General features: G+C 42.1%; 1 protein-coding gene across 3 annotated transcripts in view; it reads left to right on the top strand.

Moving 5' to 3' along the window:
- Nucleotides 1-12294, top strand: part of ak7b (adenylate kinase 7b) — a 224280-nt gene that overhangs the window by 177618 nt on the left and 34368 nt on the right. For all 3 annotated transcript variants that reach the window (XM_061795579.1, XM_061795577.1, XM_061795578.1), the window contains one exon: nucleotides 10139-10335. In XM_061795579.1, coding sequence (XP_061651563.1) covers nucleotides 10139-10335 — 197 coding nt within the window. The remainder of the gene's footprint in view (nucleotides 1-10138; nucleotides 10336-12294) is intronic.

Genomic DNA, 12294 nt, shown 5'->3' with positions numbered 1-12294 from the left:
GCGAGCTTCCGGGACTCCACCACTTTTTAAAGTACCGGCATTACCACATTACTGGTAACCTTTTATTGCTCAGTGACTGTTTTTTTTTTTTTTTTCTTTTAATGTCTCAAAAGTATTTTCTGTCAAGTGACTGTTTGTTGTCGTACTAGAGCGGCTCCAACTATCAGAAACAAATTCCTTGTGTGTTTTTGACATACTTGGCAAATAAAGAGGATTCTGATTCTGATCAATGAGAATAAGAGAATAAATAATTTGAGGGAAGGTTTTCATTTTCATTGCGGCTATTCTTCCCAGTAGTGATATAGGCAAATTATTCCATCATAATTAAATCAGGTGAGATTTTTTGGTGTGTAATTAAGATTGGTTAGTTCTGTGAGTTCTGGCAAAACATTAATACCTAAATACTTAATTTTTCCGATAGTTTGCTGTTATTGGGAATATTGTTAATTTTGTCCAGTTGAAAAATGTTGTGAAAATGTTTTAAAGAGATTGAAGACTGCTTGAAGAGATGACTTTCTGTAATAAAGAAGAATATCATCCATATACAAATTGATTTTGTGTTCTGTCACTGGCGAGCAGATACCTTTAATATTAGCACTCTGACGTATCGTGGTAGCAAGTGGTTTGATGAATATTGGTGAAAGCGGACACCCTTGTCTAATTCCTCTTTGTAGAGTAAAACTTTGTGATGTGATCCCGTTCGTGGTGCGCTTTTGGCGAGTTGTATAATGCTGCTATCCAATGTATAAATGAGTCTCCAAAGCCAAATTTGCGAAGTACTGCAAATAGGAAAGATCAGTTAACTTGATTGAAAGCTTTCTCTGCGTCAAGTGACATGATGATTGCTTTTAGATTTTGACGCTGTGACATGCTTATTAAATTTAATAGATGTCTGACATTATTTGTTGAACTTCTACCTTTTATGAAACCTCATACTGAATTATCGACGGGAGTACCTTTTCAAGTCTCGCTGCAAGGGCTTTCGAGATAATATTGTTATCCACATTAATCAGTGATAAGGGCAGATAACGGGGGAATAATTTGAAAAAAGAAATTCTGTTGCGGCGGCATGGTGGACGACTGGTTAGAGCGTCAGCCTCACAGTTCTGAGGACCCGGGTTCAATCCCGGCCCCACCTGTGTGGAGTTTGCATGTTCTCCCTGTGCCTGCATGGGTTTTCTCCGGGCACTCCGGTTTCCTCCCACATCCCAAAAACATTCATTAATTGGACACTCTAAATTGCCCGTAGATGTGACTGTGAGTGCGAATGGTTGTTTGTTTGTATGTACCCTGCTATTGGCTGGCAACCAGTTCAGGGTGTACCCCGCCTCCTGCCCGATGATAGCTGGGATAGGCTCCAGCACGCCCGCGACCCTACTGAGGAGAAGCGGCTCAGAAAATGGATGGTTAGATGGAAATTCTGTTGCATTAGTTTTATGCTGATTAAAACTAAAACTGGCATGCTGATTCCAAAATTGCAGTCACTTTCAACGTCAAGTTTTTTCTCCACAGTTTACCCTCCAGATAAGCAAAATTCCACTGATTATCTGTAGTAAGACTTGCCATCTGATTACGATTGGACTCATCTCCAGCTATGTGGAAACTTGTTTGTGCAGTCACAATTAAAACAATGCGGTGAGAGGTGTGGGCAGCTCCCATTAGGTCAGTACTATCAGTATCTGCAAAGAGAAAGCTAGCATAGTAGGAATTAAGAGGATTTGTGCTGGTTTTTCTCTTAACCTTGTAACCATGGGCATACCGTTGTGAGTTTGTTTTATGCTATTTTTTTCATTTTCAAAGCTTGTAACTATTCCATATTCGTGCTTTATTTACATAGGTATATTGTTCCACATTGTTCTCACTTTGTTCAAAAACTTGACGTGATAGAGAAAAACTGAGATCAGTTTTGGATTCTGCATCCAAAAATAAGTTGAAAACAGCTGTCAGAGATAACTCAACAAAAATTCTAATTATAATTAGTCGGGAGAGTGGGGTCTTTGCCTAATTTTAGTAGTAATTTGACTGCAGCTGTGTTCATATGGCTACTAATTTGACCTTTATCTTTTATTTCCTTGACTTGACTGAAAAAGGCGGCACGGTGGCCAACTGGTTAGTTCTGAGGAGCGGGGTTCAATCCCCGGTCCCGCCTGTGTGGAGTTTGCATGTTCTCCCCGTGCCTGCGTGGGTTTTCTCCGGGCACTCCGGTTTCCTCCCACATCCCAAAAACATGCATGAATTGAAGACTCTAAATTGCCCATAGGTGTGAATGTGAGTGCGAATGGTTGTTTGTTTGTATGTGTCCTGCGATTGGCTGGCAACCAGTTCAGGGTGTACCCCGCCTCCTGCCCGATGATAGCTGGGATAGGCTCCAGCACGCCCGCGACCCTAGTGAGGAGAAGTGGCTCAGAAAATGGATGGATGGATGTTCTGAAAAATAGAGGCGCTACTATTGGCCAGAAGTGTTTAATGAATTCGACCCAAATTCCATCCAGGCCAGGCGCTCTTCCTGATTGCATATTTTTTTAATGCATTATGTAATTGTGTGATGGTTAAAGCAGCATCAAGACTGTCTTTAGTTTCTGTGTATAATTGAGGAATGTTCGGATCATTAATAAAAGTTTCAATTTCTTTTTGGTCTGGGATGCTCGAAGATGCATATAAGCTGCTATAGTAATTATAAAATATTTCATTTATTTCTAGCGGTGACTGTGTACAGCTGCCGTTTGAAAAATGTAATTAATGAATTTTCGTTACTGAATTTTAAAAAATCTATTCTTGAGAAAGAGCGGTGTACAGATGAAAAAAATGTGTATTCTCTTTTTGTTCGTTTTTTTAACCACCATATGTCAACGAGTCCAAAGTCGTCCATTTACTGCTCTAATATATTGGCGCATTGTGGTTGATTTGTATTTTGTAGATGTGAGCGATCAATAAAGGGATTAAAAGTAAAGTAAAAGTCACCTCCCATGATAATTGTAGAATTGGCTGACAAGTTAAGCAAGTGTACAAATAGCGTGTGGAAAAGGTCTGGGTCATCTTTATTAGAACGTATACATTGACAATTGTGTATAGTTTGTTAAATATAGTTGCCTGTATAATTATGTATCGGCATTCTGTACTACTTATTGTGAAAAGTAGTCCTTTATGAACTAGTATGGAGACTCCTCTTTGTCTGCTGTTTTTTTGTTGTTTTTAAACCTGTACTGTTCAGCTGCAAGGCCTTGCAGAATGGTGCAGCTGTATGCCTTTGTGCTGGAACAGTTTTGCTGTGCAACAGGGGAGTTTGAAATACTCTCTCCGCTTATTTTTAAATTTTTTTAGTTATTCTGATCTTTATTGAAAATGCAGCCGGACAGAAAAGAGTTTTAGGGGTCAAACAGAGAGACAGAGTGGACAAGACGACTAGTGGTGAGAACCACAGCAGAACAATAGTGAGACAGTATCGATAAGGGGTGTCAAACTCATTTTTGTCACGAGCCACATTGTAGTTATGGCTTCCCTCGGAGGGTCATTTTGACTGTGAACCCATATAAAATACTGCCTCATATAATGACATATACACAACAAATTGATGGATACCTTGTTTTAAAATCAGAAGCAAATAAAAAAATTTCAACAATTATTACATTTATTCCAAAAAGGTGATTGTAACATAAAATGCTTGCAATATCTCAACATTATACAAGACACCAATCTTGGTATTTTCACAAGAAACATGAAGTCGACACACATGATTTGCTTTCATGGGGCACATAAAATGATGTTGCGGGCCGGATCTGGCCCCCGGGCCACCAGTTTGACATCTTGTGGTCTAGATATTTGAACGCAAGTAACATAACAACAGTCATTTGTAGATTGGGGGTCGGGGGGGAACACCCGGTGAGGATATGCAATAACTAACCAAGAGAACAAGAGGACAAAAAAGGGCAGGACAGGATGTGGAAAATGAGCAAGGCAGTGCTACTGATGAGTGGTGTGGTGGGATTCTTTTTTGTCTAAACACCTGTAAGAACCTGTGAGTTTATATGTTAGTATAACCTGTGTTGTTGTTAGTGATCCCACCACAAGTAATTAAAACCTATAGTATGTCTATGAAATGAAGCCCTATGGAGGGCACAACGTCCGCCACCAGCGCCGTCAACCTGCAGGGCGGCGGTGGAAATTCAACTCCTGTGGGTCGAAGTCGAAGAAGAGGTGGAAAGCGAGTTCTTCGGCAGAAAAAGAAGAAAGCACAGAGCCTAGAATTGAATGTGGGGACTTTAAATGTTGGGACTATGACAGGAAAATGTCGGTTGACATGATGATTAAGAGAAAGGTTGATATATTGTGTGTCCAGGAGACCAGGTGGAAAGGAAGTAAGGCTAGAAGTTTAGGGGCAGGGTTTAAATTATTTTACCATGGTGTAGATGGGAAGAGAAATGGAGTCGCGGTTATTTTAAAAGAAGAGTTGGCTAAGAATGTCTTGGAGGTGAAAAGAGTATCAGATCGAGTGATGACGCTGAAACTTGAAATTGAGGGTGTTATGTATAATGTTATTAGTGGCTATGCCCCACAGGTAGGATGTGACCTAGAGGTGAGAGAGAAATTCTGGAAGGAGCTAGACGAAGTAGTTCTGAGCATCCCAGACTGAGAGAGAGTCGTGATTGGTGCAGATTGTAATGGGCATGTTGGTGAAGGTAATAGGGGTGATGAAGAAGTGATGGGTAAGTACGGCATCAAGGTAAGGAACTTGCAGATGGTGGTAGACTTTAAAAAAGGATGCAAATGGATGTAGTGAACACTTTTTTCCAGAAGAGGCAGGAACATAGGGTGACCTACAAGAGCGGAGGTAGAAGCACGCAGGTGGATTACATCTTGTGCAGACGATGTAATCTGAAGGAGGTTACCGACTGTAAGGTCATGGTAGGGGAGAGTGTGGCTACACAGCATAGGATGGTGGTGTGTAAGATGACTCTGGTGGTGGGGCGGAAGATTAGGAAGACAAAGGCAGAGCAGAGAACCATGTGGCGGAAGCTGAGACAGGACGAGTGTTGTGCAGCTTTTCAGGAAGAGGTGAGACAGGGTCTCGGTGGACAGGAGGAGTTTCCAGAAGACTGGATCACTGCAACCAAGGTGATCAGAGAGGCAGGCAGGAGAGTACTTGGTGTATCTTCTGGCAGGAAAGGAGAGGAGACTTGTTGGTGGAACCTCACAGTACAGGAAATCATACAAGGAAAAAGGTTAGCTAAGAAGAAGTGGGACACTGAGAGGACCGAGGAGAGGCGAAAGGAATACATTGAGATGCGACATAGGGCAAAGGTAGAGGTGGCAAATGCCAAACAAGAGGCATATGATGACATGTATGCCAGGTTGGACACTAAAGAAGGAGAAAATGATCTATACAGATTGCCCAGACAGAGGAATAGAGATGGGAAGGATGTGCAGCAAGTTAGGGTGATTAAGGATAGAGATGGAAATATGTTGACTGGTGCCAGTAGTGTGCTAGATAGATGGAAAGAACGCTTCGAGGAGTTGATGAATGAGGAAAATGAGAGAGAAGGGAGAGTAGAAGAGGCGAGTTTGGTGGACCAGGAAGTGGCAATAATTAGTAAGGGGGAAGTTAGAAAGGCATTAAAGAGGATGAAAAATGGAAAGGCAGTTGGTCCTGATGACATTCCTGTGGGGGTATGGAAGCATCTAGGAGAGGTGGCTGTGGAGTTTTTGACCAGGTTGTTCAATAGAATGCGAGTGCATGAGAAGATGCCTGAGGAATGGAAGAAAAGTGTGCTGGTGCCAATTTTTAAGAACAAGGGTGATGCGCAGAGCTATGGAAACTATAGAGGAATAAAGTTGTTGAGCCACACAATGAAGTTATGGGAAAGAGTAGTGGAGGCTAGACTCAGGACAGAAGTGAGTATTTGCGAGCAACTGTATGGTTTCATGCCTAGAAAGAGTACCACAGATGAATTATTTCCCTTGAGGATGTTGATGGAAAAGTACAGAGAAGGTCAGAAGGAGCTACATTGTGTCTTTGTAGATCTAGAGAAAGCCTATGACAGAGTAGAACTGTGGTACTGCATGCGGAGGTCTGGAGTGGCAGAGAAGTATGTTAGAATAATACAGGACATGTACAAGGGCAGCATAACAGTGGTGAGTAGGTGTGATAGACGAATTTAAGGTGGAGGAGGGACTGCATCAGGGATCAGCCCTGAGCCCCTTCCTGTTTGCAGTGGTGATGGCTCGGCTGACAGATGAGGTAAGACTGGAATCCCCATGGACCATGATGTTTGCAGGTGACATTGTGATCTGCAGTGAAAGCAGGGAGCAGGTGGAGATACAGTTAGAAAGATGGAGGCATGCACTGTAAAGCAGAGGAATGAAGATTAGCCGAAGTAAAACAGAATATACGTGCATGAATAAGAGGTGTGGTGGGGGAAGTGTGAGGCTACAGGGAGAAGAGATAGCAAGGGTGGAGGACTTTAAATACTGCTGAGAGAGCTGCCAGGCAAGAGAGCTAGAGGAAGACCAAAGAGAAGGCTGATGGATGTCGTGAGGGAAGACATGAGGGAAGTTGGTGTTCGAGAGGAGGATGCAAAAGATAGGCTTACATGGAAAACGATGACGTGCTGTGACGACCCCTAAAGGGACAAGCCTAAAGGAAAAGAAGAAGTAGTATGTCTATGGAACTTATTAGTGAATGGACACCAAATAACATGCATGTTAGTCAACTTTTTCTTCTGATTCGGTAAAATGCATTTTAGTGACATAATCCATAATCTTAATTCTCTTTGTCTGTGATCGAATGCCATTGACATTCCATGACACAAAAGTGGGTGTGTGTATCGTAATTTTCAATAGATTGGGTACTTTGTATTCTTTGTTGTTGTTTTTTTACAGTTTGGAGCAAATTTTTTGTGTTGATGTTATATGAAGAGGGTGATAAGGATGATTATATTTAAGTACAGCAATGCCAGGGTGTATAAAAGGGTAACAAACAAACATAAAACAAACAAGAGTTCTGAGAGGATAATATGGTGTGTAGTTGTTTGTAGTGCACGGGGAAAGTGTTGAGGATTGTGTGTGTGGCGTGTGTGAGAACCAGAAGAGCAGGGAAACAGAAAGGAGTGAGGATTCATGCTCTTGGAATGTGTGGTTCCGTTCTTTTGTTTGTCTAAGCAAAATGAAAAGAAGGAAACAAAATACAAGCTTTTGAAAATTAATTACGACAACGAATCAGGACACGTATTTACAGTACACAACAAATTGATGAATAACTAGTTGTAAGATCAGAAGCCTCTAAAAAAGTTTTTAACTCCTACATTTCTTTTCAAAGCGGGATTGTTAACAAAAATGCTTGCAATATCTCAACATTATTACATTGGAACACTACTAGCAATTTTGATTTGCTTTCACGGGCCCCATTTTCTTTACTGCTTATCCTCACTAGGGTCGCGGGCTGCTGGAGCCTATCCCAGCTATCTTCGGGCAGGAGGCGGGGTACACCCTGAACCAGTCGCCAGCCAATCGCAAGGCATATATAAACAAACAACCATTTGCACTCACATTCATACCTATGGACAATTTTGAGTCTTCAATTAACCCACCATGCATGTTTTGGGGATGTGGGAGGAAACCGGAGTACCCGGAGAAAACCCACGCAGGCACGGGAAGAACATGCAAACTCCACACAGGCGAGGTGGGATTTGAACCAGAGTCCTCAGAACTGTGAGGCGGATGTCCTCAACCATACACTGTCCTAGAAAAAACTGCAACTACACACCGTGTGTTGGATTGACCTAAATTACTCATTCATTTCTTCTTTCAGCAGGTTTGGCCCTTGACGCTCACATCATTCTTGTCACGGATGGTTCAATCCCCCCAAAAATCACCAAGTAACTTGCAAATCTATGGGAACATAGTAACTGATTAAACTATCTACAATATGGCTACAAAGATGGTCACACTAGTACACGGTATGCGTATCGTTTCCCATCTTTCGTGGTACAGAATTAAACTTCATTGTCGGATCCACCGAAGCTTTGTAGTCCAAAGGGTGAGTTTATTTTTAGATCCTCTTTCTTTATCGAGTTTATTTTCTCTTTGCATTTAATGTTTTTGTGTATTGCGGTGTCGAGCAAAGCGGGTTCTGGTACAGAAATACTCGTGATCAGCGGCAGGAGAGCATTCCATAGGCTGCTCGCAGTGCTCATCTTGCTCAGGTCTACTTACTCGGTCCTAAATACCAGGAGAGTGCCCGTCTCTAGTTGAATTCCTTGCCTCGGGGTTTGTCGGCTGAATAATCTGCTCGGGGATGAAGTGCAGACTGCGGACCTTGATGGAAGAAATGACAAAGACAAGTCTTCACAAGCCACCGCTTTTGGAGTTGCACATCGCTGGGAAATCCGTGGTAACTTAAAACACTGTTGTACTTTGCCAACGATGAGCACATTGGAACACAACTATGTGAATGGTATTTTTTTGTTGTTGATTTTAGAAACCAAATATGTCTTTTTTTTAAGGCTCATTCTGCTGTTGACCAGAGGCTCTGTCCCATATGGCACTGAAAACGGAAAAGCATGAGCCTCAATACTGAAAAAGTATATGATGTCATGGTGTTTTGTGCAATGAACCCATTCCAGTGGCGAGAGATGAGTGGATGATGACCTATGGGAGATTATCCCCGTGTTGCAACATTATTACTCCAAGCTGAACATTTGCAACTATTTGTTGGAGATGTATTGACTTTGTTAATTACTTCATAACCATATTTATTGATTTGAACAAACTGGAGCACCAAAGGAACTTCACTGTCCTCTCCTCCTCTGTCTTTGACCATTACGTGTTGTGGCATAACTTGAGGTGTTTCACTCGTTCACTGTGTTGCCACAAGTACTTACTGTTAAACATCACAAACCGTGGCTGTACAGTGGGTGACTGGTTAGCACATCTGCCTCACAATTCTGAGGACCTGTGTTCAAATCCGTGTTCTCCCTGTGTCTGCGTGGGTTTTCTCCAGGTACTCCACTTTCCTCCCACATCCCCAAATTAGCATGCATGGTAGGTTAATTGGAGAGTCTAAATTGCCCACAGGTGTGAATGTGAGTGTGAATGGTTGTTTGTTTCTATGTGCCCTGTGATTGGCCGCCGACAAGTTCAGGGTGTACCCCGCTGGAATAGGATCCAGCATGCCCGCGACCCTCGTGAGGATAAACGGTACGGAAAATGAATGAATGAATGAATCAAAAGCAGTGTCTTGGTGTTTGGAGCTGGAATAGCTCCACACATGAAACCTTCTGCTCTGCCATCATACAGAGTCAGACTGAGACTGAGTGACTGACTTCCTGAGCAGCGTGGAGCGCTGCTGCGCTTACGGATGACACACTTAACCCAAGCGCAAGGAAAAGTAGTTCGCACAAAACACGAATCAACAAGGCCTCAATAGTTTAGTTACTTTGCACTGTGTTCGTGTTAATGATTTACTGTACATTACTGCTTGAATGACTGAAATATCGAAAGTATCAATATTTTTATTTTAGAGCATAAAGATCTGGTATCGGCAGTATCGATGTTTCAGTATAGATCCACAGCTCACTAATTGTCACAATAACCATTAAACAGAGTCAGATTGTGGCTGAGTGACTGACTTCCTGAGCAGCGTGGCGTACTTACGGACGACACAACCCAAGCGGAAGCAAAATTAGTTCCCACAAAACGTTAATCAGGAAGGTCTGCACGTTTAGTTATGATATACATTGCATTCCTGTTCTAATGATTGAAATATCAATATTTCAATTCTAGAGCATAAAGATCTATTATTAGAGGAATCCATGTTTTGATCTGCACATCACTAATTCTCACAATAACCACTTACTAACTCCTCTTACTAATGAGTTTTAATAAAGCTAATATTGCACAATTTTCAAAGGTGAAAGTTCCAAGCATAAATTGGACCGCTTTTTTTTTGTGTGTGTTATTATTATTGGAAAGCTTATGTTAATATCCTCGTAATTATCTCAGCAAACAGTTGTGCCAGCGCAAACTACAATTTGAGTGGGACTCAAAGTGCATAAATCAGATTTATATTATTTTATTTGATATATTATATTATTTTCATTATTTCATTCCTCTGATTTAGTGTGGTGTTTGTTCATCTTTACAGAGATTACCAGTTTCAATACACCTGACAGCCAATTGATGATGCATACAATCTGCGAGAGAGTTGGTAAACCAAGAAACTACGGCCAGAGCAACCAAAAGATACAGGAAGAGGGGAGGATAAAGACCGGGGAGAAGGCAGAGAGGGAGCAGAAAGAGGTGGAGGAGGCCAGGCAGAGATCTGCACACTGGGAGATGTGGGTAGGAGGCTTTCCTTTACATTTGGGTCTGGACTTAACGCTGTCTGGTGGAGATCACCACCATGTTTAAATGCATTCTTCACTGTGGATTTAGTCATTAATACTGTGATTAGTTTTTGCTGTTTGGTGGAGATAAACAAGAACAAAGAAAAAAACACAATTCAGAACATTTTAAAATATAATATGGAAAAATACCTATTCTCTCGCTCAACAAGCCTTCAGTTGAATATAAACCAAAAACCTCAATTTTTATTATGTATTGTTGTTGTAGAAATAATTACCTGTGAATAGCGCGTTGCAACCTGTTTTTACTTAAGTCTTGCTCTGTCTCTCTTACAGGTCACTCACTACATACATAAGTCAGCCCCCTGTCGGTTAGGCAGTAGTTACTACACATCTCTCTTTTTTGTTTTCCTTCTTCAAAATGAATGTCAGGATTTACAGAAATTAATTTATGCAGATGTAAGACTGGTTTACGCTTGATGATTGTCATAACCTGTAAAACATGCCTCATTTTTAACTCAGATATACCTTGTTTGTCAAAACTGAACTGAAGTACAATACTTGAGTTCATGTAGATGTGAAAGGCCTGGTTTGACTGTGTTTACCTTGGACCATGCCACTGTGCTTAGCCAGCGACGGCCCACAAACTGTGATCACTTGCTTGTGCTTTGACGAAAGAAGGCAGCTAGCTAGCAATACACTGCGCTTCAAACGTTCCTCGCTGGCTGGCCACTCTGGGGCTGCTCGGGCATAATCAGACTCCCCCACCCTGCAGGCTTCTCTTTACCGATCCATTCCGAGGCCTCTGGCTGCTCTGCTCCCAGCATGTGATAGCCAGTGAGCCTGTCCGCCCAGCCCGCAGCGAGCGGTGGCGCCTCCACCCTCGGAAGAAAAACTCAAGTGAACTCCCCCACAGTAGCGGTGAGAGGGACATATAACATACAAACCGTATGGTAGACGTTTTTTGCAGTGCATGTACACCTCTATCTACAGCACTCGCATGAGGTTTTTTTTTTTTTTACACACACATACATTAAACGAGTAAATCGGACACCGGATATCTGGCACTACGCGGAAGAACTTTAAGCCATAAATAAATACTTGTATTTCCCCAAAGTGTCCCACTTGTGTGCCTCTTCGGAGCCCACACCGTTCTGCCAGCGGCTCGCTGCTGTCGTGAACGGCACACACAACGATGAAAATGTATCGAGTCCGGAAAACAAGTCTCCGATGTATTTAAGAAACAACAACTTGCCCTCCCCTGCCTCTTGATTGGCTACGAGCTAGCACCAAGACAGGACTCAAACTTTTACTGGCTAATGATTCGCTGAAGCACTCCAACAACACACACACACACACACACACACACACACACACACACACACATGGGTAAGCAATGCCGTGCGTCTTTGATAAATATATTGTTAAACGTTCTATATATCAAATCTTATTCTGTCAGAATAAATTAGGAAGCAATCTTGTCTTTGTCTTTCATTTATATGGGTTCACAGTCGTAGTGGCCCGCTGAGGGAAGTCATAGCTACGATGTGGCCCGTGACAAAAATGAGTTGGACACCCCTGCTCGAGACAGTTTACAAACATTTGGGTGGAATTAAAGCTCCAGCTAGGTACTTTTCCTTTTCCCCGAAAGCCCGTGTCTGTGTCTACACGAGATCATGTAAATAATAAGTGAAGGGATTTGAGTAGTCTGGTAATCGAAGGACTTTCTTCCGTTGGATAAAATCTGCCGCATCATTTTTTGTCCAAAGGATGCCAATGACACAGTCAGTTATGCATAATTACTGATCCAGGACCTGCAATAATTTGTCATGCCCAAACGTAACATCTCTATCATTATTAGGTTTTTCGTCTGAAGGTCGGGGGTTTGAAATTTAGTCTATGAGACGACAGTTAAAATGTATCTTTGCTGACTGTATGCCAGTATCAGCTAAGAATT

This window comes from Phyllopteryx taeniolatus, chromosome 13 (genome assembly GCF_024500385.1).
Source record: "Phyllopteryx taeniolatus isolate TA_2022b chromosome 13, UOR_Ptae_1.2, whole genome shotgun sequence".
Classification (NCBI taxonomy): Eukaryota; Metazoa; Chordata; class Actinopteri; order Syngnathiformes; family Syngnathidae; genus Phyllopteryx; species Phyllopteryx taeniolatus.
Note: the sequence above shows the minus strand (reverse complement) of the source record. Positions and strands in the feature narration are given on the sequence as shown.